Here is a 20,986-nt window from a genome sequence, read left to right on the forward strand (position 1 = left end):
TACATAGAGACTTCAGATTCAGCCTGGGATACATGAGACCGTGTTAAAAAAAAAAAAAAAAAAAAAAAAGCCAAACCACACCTGTAATTCCAGCGGGAGGCAGAGGCAGGCAGATTTCTGAGTTCAAGGCCAGCCTGGTCTACAAAGTGAGTTCCAGGACAGCCTGCCTCAAAAACAAAAACAAATAGAAATCTGTGAGCTCACAGAGGTAGCAGGGAACTTGGTTTAGTTTGCCCCATGTGAAGAAGAGCATTGGCTTTCTGCTGCGCACATGAGAATCTCACTTGGCATCTGATCCACAGGCAGGTGGTTACCATGGCGCAAAAGCAGGAGATGGAGAAGTAGAGACTCCCAGCTGGGAATGCACCTGAGCGCATACTCAAAAGGAGGGGGAGGACCAGGTCAGGTCAGGGCCAGCTACTCTCTGTGGCCTTCTCTGAGTCAGTGCAAAGCAAGGATGACAACAGAATAATGAGGTTCCTAGAGGGTGAAGGAAGTTAGGGACAGAGGGCTGGTTGCCCCTGCTCCTGTGGCCTCCAAATACATGGAGAGAAAGCAGGAAGGGGGAGAGAGTGAGGAGGGGGGACAAGATTGGACCCCTATGGGAGAGCAGTGACCAGAACGTGTTTCTTGCATCCAAGGGAGAATGGGGGATACTGCTTCAGGATTCTATGACCGTCCGATACCTCCTGGGCTCTTGGAACTACTATAGGAAGCCAATAAGAGGAGGTCATTGGAGGCCCAGGGCCTGTGTCAGGCTGTGTCTGTAGACATGGAAAATTTGCATACAACACAGGCTGGTTCTGCAAGATGGGGAAAACCTCCTGCAGATCTACACAGGAGGGAGAAAGTAGCCTGGTCCCTGGGAAGAGGGGCCAGCACACCATTGGTCCTGTCCTGAGACCTTTGTCCCTGTCTCAGCCGCCCCACAGATCTTTCCCTCCACATAGAGCCTGTGGCTAAGATTAAGGGTAGAGACTGGTGAGAAAGCTGGGTGTGGAAGTGCTACACACCTCTAATCCTGGGGCTGGAAAGGCTGAATTAGGATGACTGTGCATCAAAGGCCATCCTGGGCTTGGGTTAGATGATAAGATCTTTTCCCAAAAACAAAGAAATCAAAACAGCAGAGAGAGCAAGACAGAAATGGGGGAAGAAGAGGGAAGGAAAGGAGAAAAGAAAAGAAAAGAAAAAAAAAAGGGAAGAGGAATTGCCAAGAGCAGAACTTGATGACCTAGATTCTGCTAAGCAGAAAGGAAATTCAAGTCTGGGAAAGACATTCCAGGTGAAACCACGTAGTAATCTGAAGGCCTAAGTAAAGGAGTCTGCATGAAAATGTAGTAAGAATTGGCATTCACTGTGTGATTGTACCAACCTGCTACATAGAACAACCTTACAAAACAAAGTAGCACTGCCTTCCTAGAGGTGGTGCAATTGAAGCACACAGTAAATTGCCCTTGGTTAAGCAGCCATCTCATCTCAGCAAGTTTCAGAAGTAGGAGCTCAGTCTAGTATTTCTTCTCTTTTCTTTGTTTCCTTCTATAAAACTGTGTTACACTGTTGAGCTCACGTAAATACGTAAGACTGTGTCCTACTGGGCTAGAAAGATCACTCAGCAGTTTAAAGCATTGGTTGCCCTTGAAGAAGACAGGAGTTCAGTTCCCAGCCCCGGTGTGGCAGGCAGCTCACAGCCATCTGTGTCCAGTTCCAGGGGATTGGATGCCCTCTCCTGACCTCCTCAGACACCAAGCTCACATATGGTGTGCATGTATATATGCAGGCAAAACACTCACACACATAACATAAAATAAACAAGTTTAAAACTTTTTAAAGATTATATCCTACGTGTGAATACCACTATAACATTAACAAGAGTTCTGGAGCTTTTGATCTAGACTGCAACTTCCAGAACTTTACATTTCTGCGCTGACTCAGTTTCCCCACAAGTGTCTGGTACAACCATGGGCAAGCTTTCTGACCTCTCCACATCTCCCTTTCCTCCTCAAGACAATAGATCCCGGGAGTACCCACCTGCCAGAGACCCAGTATGCACAAACCATTCTGTATCTGCTTTCTGTCTTATTTCTAGTCCACACTGGTCCTTTAGACTATTATGGGTTAAAACATCTGTCTAAGCTCCCTACCCAAATTCCAACTGAGGTCTGGGGTTGGGGCTCAGTGATAAACTGTTTGCTTGACCTGTACAACACCCAGTGTTCAAGTCCCAACACCAACAAACAAAGCTTCTTTCCTGTTGAGGCAGGAGAAACTCACTAGCGTGTCTTGGAAGTGTGGGCACAGGAATGGGATTGCTTGATGGCTACTGGTGGAGGTGGTCTCCTGTAGTGCATTCCTAGTGGCCAAATGGAGGTCTCTCTCTCTCTCTCTCTCTCTCTCTCTCTCTCTCTCTCTCACACACACACACACACACACACACACACACACACACACACACATCAATATGTTTATCTGACAATGTTGCCAGAGCTCCTAGCCCTGGAGTTCATAGACAGTGAAGACTGTTTTGTCCACTGACATGTGACTTCTGGACAGCAGTAGGGTAAGAGGAGAGGCAGGTTCCACCCACACCTTTGCCTCATGGCCTGGGGTTGGAGCCCCTTCCCAAAGGCTGAGAGGAATGGGAAGGCAAGGCAGAATCACAGGTCATGGGTAGCACCTTGGTTTTCTGTTTCCACTTGTACTATGGGAACCCCAGTGTTTGTGGTGTGTGTGGAATCACCCTAGGCTTGGACCAAACCCTAACTATTGGACTATAAGCTCCCCCTCTTCCAGAAAAGAATTCCTGATATGCCCCCTGAGTCATAGGGTGATGATGGGTGGAGGCCAAGAGGCTACTAAAAATCAGAAGGGGAGGAAGAACAAGAATGTGACTCAAGAGAGACCAGCAGATTGCATTCAACCAATGACAGCAGTCGACTGAGGTGGCGCCAAACTCTCCTTGCCTAACGACAAGGCCAGAGTTGACAAAGCATCACTGGCATTTTGCCATGGTAAAGAACAGCCCTGGGGCCATTGGGGTGATGTCGTCTGAGACATCCCATCACTCTGGCTTAGTCTCCACCTGATTGTATTGCCTCCTGGCCTCCCCCACACTAGCCTCAACCCAGGGCTGGAGTTAGGCCAGCCAGCTCTGCATACCTGGTCCAATGCTGGCAGTATATAAAAGGTTCATGAGGAAAGAGAAGTCAGTCACGCAGTGCCAGCCAGAGCTGCTGCTTTGGGGAGAGGACACACATACACCGAGGGCAAACTTGGACAACCACCATCAGTGGAAGGCACAGGGGAGGGCTTTGTGGCAACACCTAACTTGTTTTGCAGATCAGGATCTGCTGCAGTCCTCTGCCCTGCAGTCCCAAAGGCCACAATTTTAAGTCCTTGGAAGAAGATCTCAGCATCCAAGAACCAGTATGCCAGGCCACTTGTTGCAAGAAGAGGTGAGCTTCTGTGTAGTGGATCGGTGTGTGCAAGCCCAGACTGAGCCTCTAGTAAACTATCTGGTGTGGAAGACTCAAGAATTCCTTTAAAAACCATGCCACTGTCCACTGTTGGAGGATGTGGAACTCTAGTCTGCAAACTTGATCCTCCCACATTTTCTTCTTTTTCCTTTTTCGGGTGTGTTTGTATTGTGCATGTGTGTGAATGCGTGTCTACATGTTTATAGGCATATGTGTGTGGGGGGTGTAACTGATGTGTGTAGATATGAGTGTAGAGACCCATGGTTGATGTTGGGAGTCACTGATGATCATTCTTAAGATTTACTTACACTTTTGTACGTATAGATGGTTTTCCTGCATGTACCCAGATAGGCCAGAACAGGGCATCAAGTGTTCTGGAACTAGACTTATCGATGGTTGTCAGCCTCCACGGAGGTGCTGGGAACTGACCCTGGTTGCTCTACAAAATCATCAAACGCCTTTAACTGCCCCATCGCAATGATTCCTCTGATTCACTGAGGCAGATTTTCTCAATCAAGCCAGAAGCCTCTAATGTGGCCAGCTTTGCAAGCCAGTTTTGCCAGCCAGCAGATGTGCAGGTCGGTCGCCATGCCCAACAGAACTTACATGAGTTCTGGAGACCTGAACCCTGCCCACATGCTCCATTGGCAGAGTCCTGTTTCCAACCCCCAGCCTGTGTTTCCTAAGCTTGTCAAAAAGAAAAAAACTGCAACAGACTTACAGATCTAATTGGGGGGCGTTGCATTCTAAGATAAAGGCTCCTATTGAGCAACCGTCAAACCCTGGATTTGGCAAGAAAGAAGCAGATAGAATGTAAAAGAAAACCTTAAAAACACACTTGACGCACCATTTGCTGCAGCCTGGTCTCCAGTTTTGTCTCTGGAGAAAAGCTATGCCCACCAGCCCTTTGTGGTTAGCCTATCAAGAGGGACACTCTCTAAGAAAGTCCTGACTGGGAGGAGATTTAAGTGTATATGTGTTCCTTAGGTGGGTCACGAGAAACCCAAATGGATGCAGAATTTTAAAAAAGGGAAAGGAAGAGCCAGGTAGGTGGTGGTTGTGATGCATGCGTTTAATCCCAGCTATCAGGAGGCAGAGGCAGGCAGATCTCTGTGAGTTTGAGGCCAGCCTGGTCTACAGAGTGAGTCCCAGGCCAGCCAGAGCTACAAACAGAAAACTTGTCCTGAAAAACAGAAAGAAGGAAAGAAGGAGAGAGAGAGAGAGAGAGAGAGAGAGAGAGAGAGAGAGAGAGAGAGAAAGGGGTCATAAAATATAATGAATTTTTATGAAGGAGTGAACAGTTGAACCTACTGGAAGTTCAGAAGCCTGTTTGAACTCATCAACTAGATGCCGAAAAGACTTATCTTAAAGAACTGGTTTCCAATGTAGCTGGTGTGTGTGTGTGTGTGTGTGTGTGTGTGTGTGTGTGTGTGTGTGCGTGCGTGTGTGTGTGTGTTAGCATGCACATATTACAGAACATGTAGGTCAGAGGAAACCCTCAGGTGTTGGTCCTTATCTTCTGCCTTTTATGGGTTTGCTGTTACTGTTGTTTTGAAACAGAGTCTGATTTTCCACTTCGTATGCCTTGCTGACCCTCAAGCTTCTGGGAACTTCCTGTCTCCACCTCCCTCCCTGTACAAGTGCAGGGAATGCAGACACTTCTGCTACTGTTGGTGGCTTTTTAAAGTGCTTTCTCAGGACCTCGAACTCCCTCAGTAGGTGCTTTTCCCCCACTGACCCTTCTCTGCAGCCCTGTAAAGGATTCTTAAGAAGAGGCAAAAGAACTTTTGTTTAACACTTTTCCAGAAACTTCTGAACATTGACAGGTACCCTGGCTGACCTAATTTGAGTCTTTCTTCCCCAGGGCTGCAAACCCATGTCCTGGCTTACAATAAGCCACCTTTGCTGGTATTTACAGGTTCCAGTGTCTATATATTGAGATATATAAAAGAGTAACTGGGAGCTGGAAAACGCATTTCTTAGAAATGAAAAGATTCCTTTTTTACGTGAATCTTGAGTCTCTCAGAGCTAAGACTCTAAGGTAGAAACGCCTTGGAATTTGGTCTTGTCAGACTTTTACAGTATCCCTTCATTGCAAGAGCACCTCTGTTCCATGTATCTTTTGCCTGAAATAGAATTAATTTTAACTGACATGTGTCCTAAATGCTCCTACATGGTCAAAGCAAGTCAACTGTCAACCTGCAATTCGGTTCTGAGATCTCCTTGACCCACTTAGCCAGCAACTCCTCCCTACCTAAGTAAAGGATATGTCTGAGAGATAATTGCACAAATGCAACATCTGCAATGTGGAGAACTTGCCTGGGACCCAGCACCAGGGAAAAACTTAGAAGCTGAAGCTCACATCTGTGCAGTGTAGCAAGCCAAGACCTCATGTCAGTTCTGGGATAGCAACAATGATCTGAAAATATTAAATAGAAATATCTAGACATAAATAGTTCAAAAGTCACTCATTTGTGTGTTTGGAGATAGGCTCTAGATATGACACTAAGGTTGACCTGAACCCATGATCCTCCTACATCAGTCTCCTGAGGGCTGGGAGCAAGCACACTGCTACCATGACTGGCCCATCAATTGAAACTGTACACCATTTTCATCACCCTGAGGGTCAGGTGTGCAGTTCCACATTGTCAATTTATAGCAGCCTGAGAGATTTTTTTAAGAGAGACCCCTACTCAGGGGAAGCAAGAATTTCCAACTTCGTGGCAGAAAAGGATTTCAAAATGAGTCTATGTGAAGCAGGGTTGGGGATTATCTTTATTTTAGTTTAATATTTACTTATTTTGAGACAGGATCTCTCTGTGTTAGACAAGGTCGGCTTCTCTCTCATAAAGTTCCGCCTGCCTCTGCCTCTCAAGTGCTGGGACTAAGGGCGTGTGCCACCATCCCCAGGTGAGTCAGAGCTTGTTAAGAAAAAGTTTTGGGGCTGGGGATTTAGCTCAGTGGTAGAGCGCTTACCTAGGAAGCACAAGGCCCTGGGTTCGGTCCCCAGCTCCGAAAAAAAGAACCAAAAAAAAAAAAAAAAAAAAAGAAAGAAAGAAAAAGTTTTAATGCTAGACACGGTGATGCACATCTGTCATCCCAGCACCTGGGAGACAAAGTCAGGCAGATCTTCATAAGGCCAGTCTAGTCTATATAGTGAGTTCTATAGTGAGACTTGTGGCAGAAGCTGTCTCACAAAAAAAAAAATTGTTCCAATATTTATTTAGCTCAGAGAGAGAGAGAGAGAGAGAGAGAGAGAGAGAGAGAGAGAGAGAAGAGGACAGTGTATATCTGACATAAGATAAGCGAGGGCTTCTCAAGAGAGTCTGCTTTTAAATGTCTTAACCATACCATATACAAGTTTAGTAGCTTCTGGGATTTCACTGTTCAAAGAATTTTTACAAGACTTATCTTTTTTTTTTTCCTTTTACTAAATGAGATCATAGAGTACTGTCTGAGGAGCATTGGACAGTTATGTATAGATGAACTTTAAAACACAAAGCCAAGTCAAGGGTTAAAGAAAGGCACCCTTACTGTATTAAGCCCCAAGAAAAGTAGGACATTTTTTTTTTTTTTTACTGTAAACGGAGTTCATAGTCTTGTTCGTGAGAGTTTCAGAAAGTTGTGGGTTTACAGCTGGCTGGGAATAAGTTAAGATCACATATGTTTTACTTAAGCTGGGGTCACTGTGATTCATTACTCTCATTTGAAATCTCCCTATTTAAAAAAGAGAATAGGAAAAATCGTGAGAGTCCTTCAGACGCCTATGGCTGGGGTGAGTGTGTATCCTACCTAGAATACCTTGGAGCTAATTGGGGAGCATGGAGAGAATGAATCTAGTGTTTGTCCCTTCTTAATAATCTATCCTAGATTAGGCCTGGTGGCACATGTCTTTAATCCCAGCATTTGAGAAGAAGAGGCAGGCAGAAGTCTGTGAGTTCAAGGCCAGCCTAGTCTATAGAGCAAGATCCAGGATAGCTAGGGCAATGTAGAGAGATCATGTCTCAGAAGACAATAACAGAATCTTCATTATTAACAATTAACTCCTCCAGAGACAGACCCTAAGACCATGTAGGTAGCAAAAAATTAATCTTTATTCTTCCTCTTTTAATATGGTTTTTTTTTTGTGCTTGTGAGCGTGTGTGTGTGTGAACATGCCTTCACGAATGAGAGTGCTCATGTGGATACCCTGCGGGAATCCATCCTCCCTCCCACCATTGTGGGCCTTGGAGAAGGAACTCAGCCTTGGCAGCCAGTACCTTTACCCGCTAAGCCACCCTATTAGTGTAGCTGTAAATAGTTAGGGGCCCACTCTATGCTCCTGGTGAGTGTGCATGCGGCTCTCCACCCACCTAAGAGCTCTGGATTCATGGAAGACACACACGCACATCATTATTTTTGATATACCTTACTAGCTCAATGACTGGGCGCTTCCAAACCTCCCTGCAGCTAGCACACACTCCCCTCCTGTATTCCTAAGTTAACACTTTCTAAGTCTCTATTTTGTCTTTGCTGTCCTGTTTTCTTCTGGGCCGCACTTCCATGGGGCCACTTTCCCTTTGCACCTACACTTCAGCCATTTCATCCTCTTGCTCTTTGCGGAGTGGTCCAGCCTTGGTTCATCCTACGCCCCGCTCATGGCAGGATCCATTCTTCCTTCTCTGTGTTTCTTGTCCATGAATTCTAAAAGTCCTTTGTCACCCTGCCTAGCCTGGCCACTGGCCCTTTATTGATCAATCAAAAACCAATTGGAGACAATCTATGCATCTGGACACATAGATTCCCATATGGTTTGGGGAGCCAAATTAAGACAAAGCATTAGAGCCGGTCCCCAACATATTAACCCTTTGTTTTCTTTTTATTAGCATATGTCAATTTATAGATAATGTACTTTGTTGAAATTAAGTCCAGGTTCTACCTCCCAGCCCAAGCTCCCAGATGTAAGACTCAGATTAAATTTGCAAATACCTTTTTCATAGAGCTAGGTTCTACTCTTACTAGATCATAACTAAAGATACCCATATACTTTAACCTACATTTCTCACATGGCTGGTTACCTGTGCATGGCAGGTATAATGTGTCCATGTGTCTGTCTCTTCGCTTCTTTTTGGGCTCCTCTCCCTGTCTCCTTCTCTCCAAGAATTTTTTTCTCCTCTCAATGTCATACCTCTATTTCCTGCCAAGTCATAGGCCACTGGGTTTTTAATTGACAGGCGAGGCATCTGTACAATACAAAAGATGTTCTCTCTACAGTACTTCATTGACATTTTTATATACGTGTATAATATGCTGATGACATCCCCATTACCTTCTCTTTTTACCTATAGCTTTATTACCTCATTCTTCCTAATCAGTCCCCCTTCTAATTCTAATTTCATCTCTCTCTCTCTCTCTCCCTCCCTCTCTCCCTCCCTCTCTCTCTCTCTCTCTCTCTCTCTCTCTCTCTCTCTCAGTGTGTATGTGTGTGTGTGTGTGTGTGTGCGTGCACATGCACGTGTGTGTGCCTGTACAATTAGTTTAATTAGAGCTGCTTATATGAGCATGGGTGAGGGGTCATTTACAGGAACATGGGCAATTACCATTGGCTTACACCAGTGAAGAAAATGCTACCCAATAACCATTCACTGCTAATAGCTCCTCAGGGAGTAGCATGGCCTTATGAGCTCCCCACCCACAGCAACTATTGACAATTCCTGTAAACATATACCTCCCCCCCGACACACACACACCCACCCTTTTTCTTTACATTATTAAGGTCAGTTGAGGCTCCCTAGGGACTTGGAAGGAACTTAAGCTCCTTTAGGCTTTTTTTTTCTGTCTGTTGGGTCATCTGTTGGGATGTATTAGTGTCTTGCTGGCCCTGTATCAGGTATGACTTGCCTTAGAAGTTCTGAGGGTATTTACCTCTACAATGACTCTCCTCTGCAGAATGTACACCAACTAGACTTCAACCTCTGGAGTCTCTTTAGTATCTCTGAACAAGAGGATGGGTGACTTACTTGAAATATAGGATCCTTTCAGAGGTGTCTCATCACCCTACAGGAACTAGATGACCTGAAACAGAGATCAAAACATTGGCTCTCCTCTTACCTTCTTTATCCCCATGGGTTCCTAAGTAAGGTTGTGAACCACCCAGATGGGTAGTCAACAGTAGTCTTCAAAAAATTTTTAGGGAATTTTATGTATTATGTATGTGTCTATATGTGGGTTATGTGAATGTGTATTCAAGTGCTAGTAAAGGCCAGAAGAAGACTGGATGCCCTCGAAGGAGATATCAGGCTTCTATAAGCTCCTGATATAAGTGCTTGGAACTCACAGTCCTTTGAAAGAGTAGCAAACACTGTGTCTTGGAGTTTCTACTGCTGTGACAAAAGATAGTATTATTAATTGGCTTAACATGTTATGCAATCATTTGACCTGATCCTGCCTTAAATTTGTTGAGCCAGTCGGCTGGGAGACAAAAGCCAAAAGGGCTTTGTTTTAAGCTGTCAAGTTTTAAATCTTAAATTAGGAAGTTGAGGAAGTAGCGGCCATGTTGAACATTGGCCACCTTTTATTACCTAGCCTTGGCCCCTCTCCCTACTTGCCTCTCAAGGAGTCTATGTAAATTATTCCTAGTCTCTGTCTGAGGAATAATTACCTCCATAAGTGAGAAACAGGGCATTAAGATTGGCTCTTATAGAAAAGGACAGTTTAGAAAGCCTTGGGCTAGATAACCTGAAAATAAGATTTAGTTGGCTGTCGTGATGCATGCTTTTAATCCCAGCATTTTGGAGACGGAGGCGGCAGATTTCTGTAGATTGGAGGTTATCATGGTCTAGCAGAGGCTAGCCTGAAACATAGTGAGATCCAGGGCAGCCAGGCCAGGGCTATAGAGACCCTGCCTCCTGAAAAAAAAAAGTAAATATTTGACATACATGTGTCTCATTACAAGACGTTTACCACTCAGACACAGCTTATAGCAAATTGAAATTCTTTTTTTTTTTTTTCGGAGCTGGGGACCGAACCCAGGGCCTTGCGCTTGCTAGGCAAGCGCTCTACCACTGAGCTAAATCCCCAACCCCGCAAACCGAAATTCTTTATTCCAGCTGGCTTCGACTACGCTCAGGTACTCAGGCCTGACGTGTATCATTAAATGTTCAGAGCATGGGTTGGGGGTTGAAGGCAAAAACCAGATCTTGGCGTCTTGCTTCTGCTCCTTCTCAGAAGCAAACAACTTAACAGAAGCTAAGATAAGTAATTAGCTAGAGGGAGTTCCTACAAGCAGGCAGTCTAACAGAAACTAAGATAAGCTAGCAGGAACATCTTGGCCTAGAGGTTTCTAGAACAGAGGGGTAATTTGCTATAGAATTCCCCATCAAGGAGATTAAATTCTAGACAAACCTGAAATGGCTTCAGCAAGAATACAAAATGGAGGAACCTCTGCCCTGTCTTGCCCCGTCTCAGTCTTACCAGGCAGTTCAGCATATCACATCTCCATCTAGGACCAGATATAAGACTCAGAACCCAATATTTGGTTTGGTTGGTTTTGGTTTGGGCCAGTAATCAGAATCCTGGAACTTTAGTCCATGATTTTACAAGCTACTTTAAAGAGGGGTCCAACCACAATGACCTCCATTACTGATATGTAAGTGGCCTCCCAATACTACCCAGATGGCTTTCTTTCTTATACCAGAATTCTAGGGAAAAGCCTCATCTCTAGGGGTCCCATTATATAATATATAATCCCCATTTTATAACCCTGGCAGGAAGAGCTATATTCTAAACACACAAAAGTATCCTTCCCTTACCCCCAAAGAGTTAAAAACTTCCCAAGAATCCCATGCTGAGGGAAGGGAAAAGTTGTCTTCTAGGAAGAGATTTCAGTGTTGACACTGAGGGGTACCAGGGAAGATCACACTTGATTTGGGCTGTTTAATTATATACAGTTCTTTCCTCCTATTTAAATATAATCTTCGTGTCAAAGTTCACAAAGATGGACTGGCGTAGCTAGGCAAGGTGTGACTGGATTTAGAGCCACAAACTGTGTCCCAACAAGCCAGGTTCAGCTACCTATTCTCAATCAACTAATTAAAAGAATCGAATGAACAGTGAGAAGCAGAAATTGGCATATATTCAAGGCAGCCACACTGGGACGAAGATCAGGAAATCCAGTGACCACTAAGCCCATTGTCAGAGTCGTGATATGAGGTTGACGTTTAAAGAGAAGGCAAGAGATATGGGTGATTAAGTAGTTCTGGTCACGGTGTAGCCCTGCCTGCCACTGACCCAGCACTGCCCTGACTCTGGTCTTTCCTGAGGAGCCTGAGAAGGTTGGCACTGTTGGAAATCCCTCCCCTGTCTTCAAGAAAAGTTCTGCTTGTGGTTGGCTCCAGGCTTGTCTTTTGCTCCTCCCAACATGAAATTCCTTGGGAAATTCCTTTTCCTTGGGTGCTTTGCTTCAACAAGCCCTGTAGCCAGAGCTGGGGACACAAGTGCCTCATTTCCTACAGGCATGGTATTACAACCAGACCCCTTCATTTGTCTGTCTTCCCTATAGGGCCATGGCGAATAAATCTCCCTTCTCTGCTTTTCCTTCAACTGTCTCTTCAGTAGGCATCTTGGGAAATGGTGGTCACTCCTTGATTGTTGGGGCTGCTAGAGCCTATGCTTTTAATCTAAAAACCCTGATACCAACTTTGGCAAGCCAGGCAAGAGAAAAGACACCCTTTGAGTGTCCCACATACACAGCAAGTCAGTCCTGGGTTGAGAGAGGAAACCAGAGGTGTCTTACCTCTCCATTTGCCCAGCACTGGCTGGTTTTTTTTTTTTAAACCACTGCTCTCCCCGACTTCAGGGTGTGGGTCCCCTTCTCTTGTCAGAAGTTTTTCCAGATTGTTTGGCTTCATTCTGAGCTGATTTGAACTTCTGAGGTTTGTTCAATGGGAAGGCAAGGGTGTGAGAACATACCCAGAGGTAGAAGAGAGCTATAGTTAATAATGGGGTGCAGATGTGATTGGGCCACACCCATTACTGTTCAAACACCCAGGAGATGGGTCCCAATTGATTTACAATTATATTTGCTCTTATTATAAGCAAGTTCCGGCATGCATGTCTGCTGATAGTCCACACGACACATTAAATCCTGAATAAATATCAGGGCTGTAACCCACCCTGAATAGTTAAAGGGAGCCCATTTGGGTCTCTGGGAGAAATGCCCCTCCCCCAAAATAGGTACAGAAGGATGTGAGCAACCCATTGGGTAAAACAGTATGAACCCAGGAGGCATCTGACTCACCAGCTTGGACCCAATTGCCTCGATAGCTGCTGGGTTATTTGGGACAGGTTGTTTAAAAAAGAAAAAGAAAAACTGGCTAGCATTTAAAGTAGCCAGGATTTTCCCCTTTGGCTACAAGCCTCTGCCTAGTTTCACCCGCTGCTGGCCCCCATCTCACACTCAGCTGCCAAACTGCTGTCAGCTGCTAGACCAGCAGCTGGCTCAGACAGAAAGGCTGCTGGGATGGGCTATCTCAGCCAGCCAGCACGACCCATAACTCTCCTCCCCCCCCGTTACACCCCGAGATGTAACTGTGACTCTCTTCCCCTCTTTGAAAGCTCTCCCTACTTCCCACCTCACACCCCCCCCCAACCCCTTACTAATTTCTGTGGATATTCCAAAGGAAACACATACATCTAAATATTCAAATCTAAGACCAGAAGAATGAAAGAAAACAGATGACATTTGCCTTCTGCATGTGGGTACCTGGGTTGCCTCAATCAGAATTGTTCTTTCCAGACCCCTCTATTTACTTGCAAATTTCATCATTCCGTTCTTCATAACATCCGACTAACACTCCACTGTGCTAAAGTACTCCATTTCATTCTCCACTCATCTGTTGACTGACAGCTAGGCTGTCTCGATTTTCAAGATACCGGGAGCAGAGCAGTAATGAGCATGATGATCAACTATCTCTGTAGTAGGATGTACATCTTTGGGTATATGGCTGAGTAATATAGTAATATAGAGTAATATAGCTGGATCATGTGTCATACCTGTTTCATACATGTGTCATACATGTCATAGCTTTTTTTTAGATTTTCTTACTTATTTTATGCATATGAGTACGCTGCAGCTGTCTTCAGACACACCAGAAGAGGGTATCAGAACCCATTACAGATGGTTGTGGGCCACCATGTGGTTGTTGGGAATTGAACTCAGGTCCTCTGGAAGAGCAGTCAGTGCTCTTAACTGCTGAGCCATCTCTCCACTGGTGTCTAGCTTTTTGAGGACTTCCACACTGATTCCCATGGTGGATGCACCAGTTCCCACTCCCACCAGCCAGTGAATGTGTGTTCTCCCTTTCCCACATCCCTGCCAGGACTGGTCATCGTTACTTGTTTGTTTGTTTGTATCTTAGCCTCTCTGATTGATGATAGAATGGTAAGATGAAATCTCAACGCAGTTTTAATATTGTATTTCTCTGGCGGCTAGGAATGTTGGACATTTTAAAAATTGTTCTTAAGGATTGATTATTATTTCATGTGAGTTGTCTGTATGTAACATATGCACCAAATGCATGCCTGCTGTCCACAGAGGTCAGAAGAGGGCATCGCATCCCCTGGAACTGGAGTTACAGATGGTTGTGAACTGCTATGTGGATGCTGGGAGCTGAATCAGGTCCTCTGCAAAAGCAACAATTAGTCTTAATTGCTCAGACAGCTCCCCAGTCCGTGTCAAACGTTAAAAAGAAAATTCTCAGCCATGTGTATTTCATCTATGAAAACCTTGTTTCATTCCATGCCCCACTTTTTTTTTTCTTTTCTTTTTTTTCGGGGCTGGGAATTGAACCCAGGACCTTGCGCTTCCTAGGCAAGCGCTCTACCACTGAGCCAAATCCCCAACCCCCCCATGCCCCACTTTTAAATTTGATTTGTTTAACTTTTTTCTTCATTTATTATTTTTTAGTAATTAAGGGTCTATGTTCTCCTAGAACTTAGTAGGCGCGTGTACTAGGCTGTCCTTGCAGTCAAAGAAACCCCCCTCCCCGCCTCTCCTCCCAAATACTGGGATTAAAGACAAGCTTTAAAATGCTTTGTTTTTGAGTTCTGTGTATATTCTAGAGGCTAACCCTCTGTCAGACCTGTAGTTGGTAATGATTTTCCCTGACTGTGGACTGCCTGTTTGCTAGAAGACAGTGGCCATTGATGTATAGAAGCTTTAGTTTCATGGTGTCCCATTTGTCAATTGTTGGTCGTAATGTCTGCACCACTGCGGGCCTGCCCAGAAAGTCCTTTCCTGTGCCAAGTTCAAGTGTATTCCAAATTTCTTTTTCTCTCAGTCTTAGGATATCAGCTCATAGGTTGTGGTCCATGATCCGTTCAGAGTTGAGTTTTGTGAAGAGTGAAGGATAAGGATTTTCATTTAGCTCTAAGTAACTATCCGATTTGACCAAGCACCATTTGTTGAAGATGGTGTCTTTTCTCAAATGTGTATTGTTGGCCCCTTTGTCAAAAATTAGTGGCTTTAAGGTTTTAGACTCATGCGTAGATGCTCTTTTTATTACTGTAGCTCTGTAGTCTAGCTTGGAATCTGGAATGGTGATGTCTCCAGCAGAGTTTGTTGTTTTGTTTATGTTTATGTTCTATTGTTATCCAGGACTACTGTCCTCCTCTTCTTCTCCTCTCCCCCATCCTCCCCTCCTCCTCCCCCTCCTCCTTTTTCTGTTCCCATATAAATTTAAGACCATTTTTCTGTGAAGTATTGCTATGGAATTTTGATGGAGATCATGTAGAATTCTCTTGGTAAGATGGCGATTTTCACAACATCAATCCTACCAATCCGTGAGCACAGGAGGTCTTTACATCTCCTGGTATTTTCTCTAATTTCAGTTTTCAGTGATTTAAAATGTTCATTGTACTCGTCTTTCACTTCCTCTTCTGAGGCTGTTGTGGATGGTATTGTTTCTCTGATTCCTTTCTCAGGATACTCGACATTAGTTTATAGGAAGACTTGCGTTTTAAAACAAAACTCTAAAACATTTAATCAAAATGGTTCTAATAAAGCCCTCTTGAGTTGTTGGTCAGAGTTGCTCAAAAGACTCCTACAACATTCTAAGCTATTGCTACTGCCCTTGATTGCCTCCTGGGAAGGGGGGAAGCAAGTCTCTATTACTAAAGACACCATACACTTCATACACAGGGCTCAGAGGCCTATGAGATGTAACTGACTCGAAAGCCTCTTCCCTGAGGAGTAATTTCCATGGTACTGAATGGTGACATGGAAGCTTCCAAAGGACAGAAAAAACCAATGTTCCTGTCTCACGATGACACCTATGAACCACAAGAATAACCAGCATAGAGTACTAACCCTCAGGATAGTATTGGCACACATGTCTTGGTAGTAACCAATAATGCAATAAGAGAACAATCTTGCCTGGTACTGGCAACTCAGACAACTAACTGCCCAGGACCACTGAAGTCATGAGTCTTGGAGAAGAACCTACAACTGGCACTTTACTAAACAAATATAATGCCTAAGTACATTCTAAATATTTGCCCTTGTGCCCAGATATAAGTGTAGTCCTCACACACCCCCATCAAGGAAATCTCTCTTTGCTACAGATAGAGACCATTACAGAAAACTACAACCACTCAAAATACAGAGTTACAGAATCTGGTTCCAAAGAATACATCTCTTAATGTGGTAATGTCCTTACACCTCTCGGAAGCCCTCTTGAAACACAATTGCTTACAGAACTTCTACAATGCAACACTCTTACACTTTCCCATTTTTTCTGAGTTCTATTTGAAAAAGAGTAACTTTTTCTTTTCTCTCTTTTTTCTCTCTCTCTCCCTCCCTCCCTCCCTCCCCCTCTCCCTCCCCTCCTCTCTGTTAGCACCCAAAACCCTAAACACGTTTGTCCAGACAGTTGTTTAGCCTTTTCCCTTATTTTCTGGAGCACTCAACAACACTGCCTTCCACCAGGAAGCAACTTGCCAACCTTGTTGCTGAACATTCTTGCTTTCTTGGACCCTAACTTGGGGCCTTCTCTCCCGTCTTCTCCATCTTCCTCCTCCTGGTAGCTGCTGAGATTTACAGCCTGTCTGCTTTGCTGTTTTTCTTTCAAAATCTAATAAAAACAGTCCTTAAGTTTCCTTTTGTGGCTACTTTCAAATTATTTCATTAGCCATACTAAAACTCAAAGGGGAACCTCAATTTCCATAGTAACAATATGGCCACATGAAATAAATCTCCTGTCTCATGCTCTTCACAATGGCCTCTTTAATTGGTATGCCGGGGACAGATGGCAGATGACCTAGCCTGGCTTGCTGGGGGCTGCTAAAGCTTTGGGTTTGATCCTAGAAATTCTGGTGACAACTCACATTGCATTTGTCTGTTCTGCTGGGAGCTAGTACAGGAATTCAGTCCAAAATTTTCCCTTTAGGGCACTGGAATCTTGTGTTGGTGCTTCCGGGATTTGTAGGTGTCTTGTAGGTGAGGGAGAGACTGTTGAAAAGGCCTGGATCACTGTTTCTAACTTGTACTGCCATCAATTGATTGAGATGTGGATGGCATTTTGGACACTTGGTTCTAAAATTTTTGTTTCACAAGCTTTAAAAAATAGGGGTTGGGGATTTAGCTCAGTGGTAGAGCACTTGCCTAGCAAGCACAAGGCCCTGTGTTCGGTCCCCAGCTCCAAAAAAAAGAAAAGAAAAAAAATAACCTGGTTCTGTCTGTACCTTTATGTATACATGTGACGCTTTCTTTGGCTTGCCAGTGATATAAGAGGGTCACTCCTTCCTCGAGGTTTGACAACCAATCTATACAGTTTCTACTGACTTCCTCTTCCACAAGCCCTTAATTAAGCTAGACCCTGGAGTAGGGGTTGGACCTTTAATGCACCCTAATGCTGTATGCCAGAAAGAAGTGTCTTCTTCTGCAGCCTGCTCTCCTAATTCACTCTTTGTCTTCATAGATGACTCCTTCATACACAACCACCTCCACCATCACAGAGCCTCCCTCTGGAGTCATGCAGAAAGGAAAAGAAAAATTAAAGACTCTGCCCCTCTACCTGGAAGAAGACATCCGTCCTGAAATGAGAGAAGATATCCACGACCCCAGCTACCAGGATGAGGAGGGGCCCCCGCCCAAGCTGGAGTACGTCTGGAGGAACATCATCCTCATGGCCCTGCTGCACGTGGGAGCCCTGTACGGGATCACACTGATCCCCTCCTCCAAGGTCTACACCTTGCTCTGGGGTAAGCACCTTTCTTCGTTCTGGGTCAGTGAGCGTCTTCAAGTTCTCCCCCTCTCTCTAATGAAGGGGATCTTACAATGGGCAGTGTCCCGTCTGTGTCCAGGTTTCCCTAACCTTTTCTTGATAATCTAACGAACACAGTCAGGTTGGATTAGGAAGCAAGAGTGTCTGTTTTGTTTTCTTCCTCTCTCTCTCTCTCTCTCTCTCTCTCTCTCTTTCTCTCTCTCTCTTTCTCTCTGTCTCTGTATCTGTCTGTGTCTCTCTGTCTCTCTGTCTCTCTGTCTGTCTCTGTCTCTGTCTCTCTCTCTCTCTCTCTCTCTCTCTCTCTCTCTCATGAGGCAGGCTCTCATGTGGCCCTGCCTAGCCTAGAACTCTCTCTAGCAGAGAATGACCTTGAGTCTGATTTTCTGGGTCCACTTCCCGAGTGCAGGCATTAGAGTGTCCATCAGCATAAATGGTTTGTGTTGCTTGTTTGGTTTTTCAGAACCTCACTGTGTCACCTAGACTGTCTTGGACCTCTCTATGCAGATCAGGCTAGCCTTGAACCCATGGGAATCCTCCTGCTTCAGCCTGCTGGGATTACATCCTGTGCTTAAGTAGCACATTTGGCAAAAGTAGCGTGGGGTGTTTTGTTGGTTGGTTGTTAGGGCATAGTAGACAGGTCCTCTACCACGGTGTTGTATCTTTAAATATCGGGAGTACTTTAACAATTGGGAGTGCTGGGAACCAAGCTCTGAAACCATGTGCGGGACTCACTGTGGGGTAGCAATGCAGCACTGAGGTAACCCCAGCCCTGGAACAAATGTTTGTATCACTCACTTGGTTGCCTGTCCCAGCCCTTCCTTCCTGCCACAGGAGAGCCAGGCCTACCTAGAGGGCATGGGAATGAAGTACCATAGCAGCTGCATGAGCTACACGCTGAGCCTAGTCAGGGAATGGGTCAGTGTATACTGTAAAGGAGGAGAAGCCATTGAAAAGGAAAATTACTAAAAAAAAGGGGGGGGGTCGGTTATCCTTTACAACCCTTCAGACCTTAGCCCCTGGCCACACCAGGCTGGCTTGACCTGGAAGAGGGGGAGGCAGGCTCCTCTAACACACAGGTGTGCAAGTGTGTGGCTCTGCTGCTCCAGGTAGGTTGTCAGGGTGAGGCACATGCCAGTCAACAGATGCTGTTCAGATATTTACGTTACAGAGTGCTTCATGGTCTAGCCTCTATCCAGCCTTCAGCTGTCCCTTTTTCCTGATACCATAGCATGCCATGAATCTAACTCTGGTTGTCTTTGCCCTCTACCACATCTTTTCTTGGCAGAGATAGGCCATGTCAGAGAATAAAGCCTTGAAGAAGGCTTCTCTGGTCTACACAATTCCTGACTCTAGGAGCTCTGTGAACCAGGAGCTCCTTGCTCTCTCCAAGGGATGGTGAGCCCATCATTCTTTCCTAGATACTCTTAGGAGGTTTGGGGGAACAGCATCAGATGTGGGGAATTCTTAGACAACTCCCTCTGCCATTCTTCCTCCCCCTCCCTCCCTCCTTCCCTACCCCCCTCATCTCTTCATCTCTTCATCTCTTCATCTCTCTCTCTCTCTCTCTCTCTCTCTCTCTCTCTCTCTCTCTCTCTCCCTCTCTCCCTCTCTCTCGGAAGTATGGTATAGAAAGACTGGCATTATCCTGTCTGCCCCAGAGTTCTTCTGTCTTGTAGGTGGTAGGATTTGGATTCTTAAGCATTGTCTAAGGAAATACACCCAATGCCCCCAAGGAAATACTACTTAGGAGATCCCTTTCCATAGGGATCTTGGGTCTTTTTAGTTACCTATTGAGGCAATGATACACTTCAGAACCAGAAAGACCGGGAGTGAAGAGATTCCCTGCAAGCTCCCTCTCCAGCCTGAGTCTTCCTTACAGGCCCCATTCAGTTCTCTGTGTTTGACCAAATCACCTCAGCTTGGCTGGCATCAGTTGCTACTGCAGTGAAAGGTTTGCCATCCAAACACAGGACTTCAGTCCCTGGCTTCAGCACCCTGCCCATTAGTGTGTGCTGTGATTTTGTAAAGAAACTTGACACACAGAAGTTGGCTTGGTAAATTAACTTACGCTTGTCCTTGCCCTCTGGTGGGCAGATTGGGTAGCTCATAGAATGATGGTTGTGAAATGTGGATTACAAAATTCTTGCCTTCAGGATCTTGGTCCCAGATGAAGTTCTCTCCTTCCTTTAGGTTTTAGAGGCTTTTCTTGTTTTAGCCCAAAGAAAAGTGCATAATTAGCACCTGGCTATACACACTCCATTTTTCTGACTTGGAGATTTTGAAAAGCTTTTCTCTCATTTGAGAACCACTCAGTAGAGCCCTCTGGACTAGGATCTCTCTGACAAGACTGGGTTCCCAACCCTCACTTGAGGGGAAAGCTCTGTCATCATCAGTGTGGACACTTAAAATCTTTCCCTGGGGACAGGGAAAGGACCCATGTGACCTAAGCCATTGGCAGAATAAGAACATGACCCAGTGTCACAAGGACTGTCACTCTGGCTCCCCTGTTAAATAGCACTGTCTATACTCTGAAGCCAATGTGCTTGGTGATCTGCAGTGTGAGCAGATTCAGACACGTTTCCTGGTACTCTGGCTCTGCTCTAAGCCTCCCTTCCCTTTCCTCCTGTGTCGTCGGGGTTTGCTTTCCACTGGCTTCTCCATACAGGCACAGTCAGATCCTCTTCATGGGAAGACCTCGATCACCACAGAGTCAGAGGCTGCAAACCATCAGAGGCCTCATCCCAGTTCAGAAAGATACAGTCACCCTTCCCTAGGACAGACACCCTCTCTAGAGTTGTCCTGGCGGCCCTAAGGAAGGACCAGGATGGCACACAGGAGGCAGAGGAGAGGAGGAAAGAGATCACTTAGAAAAACTGTTAACTCTTGATGTGGATGGACACAAAACAGTTAATACAATGTTTGGTGTCTCCAATCTCGGCTAAGTTCTGTGGCCCCAGAGGTTCTATGGTTCCCAGATGCCCACTAGGGTACTTTATAGTGTGTCTAACAAGGCCTCAGCCCCACATCCTAGGAAGAAATCTGAGGAACAGATGAGTACACTCAGTGTCCACTCCCCATTAGAGAGACTGATCTTGTCGGTTTTGAGTCGGGGTGCTGTGTCCCTAGGAAGTGTATGATATGACTGGGACTGGATCAGTGCTCTGACCCTGGATGAACACTTAGCTTCTAACTGCATCAACACACTCACCCAGACAGTAGATAGCTACAGACTGTTGGTGTTCAGAAATTGCC

At 45.2% G+C, this 20,986-nt stretch overlaps 1 protein-coding gene across 1 annotated transcript in view; it reads left to right on the forward strand.

Moving 5' to 3' along the window:
* Positions 1-3,205: 3,205 nt before the first annotated feature.
* The window catches only part of Scd3 (stearoyl-coenzyme A desaturase 3), a 35,610-nt gene continuing 17,829 nt past the window's right edge, over positions 3,206-20,986 (forward strand). The window contains exons 1-2 of the mRNA XM_008760487.4: positions 3,206-3,452; positions 17,429-17,711. Of these exons, the coding sequence (XP_008758709.4) occupies positions 3,426-3,452; positions 17,429-17,711 (310 nt within the window). The 5' untranslated portion in view covers positions 3,206-3,425. The remainder of the gene's footprint in view (positions 3,453-17,428; positions 17,712-20,986) is intronic.

This window comes from Rattus norvegicus, chromosome 1 (genome assembly GCF_036323735.1).
Source record: "Rattus norvegicus strain BN/NHsdMcwi chromosome 1, GRCr8, whole genome shotgun sequence".
Taxonomy (NCBI): Eukaryota; Metazoa; Chordata; class Mammalia; order Rodentia; family Muridae; genus Rattus; species Rattus norvegicus.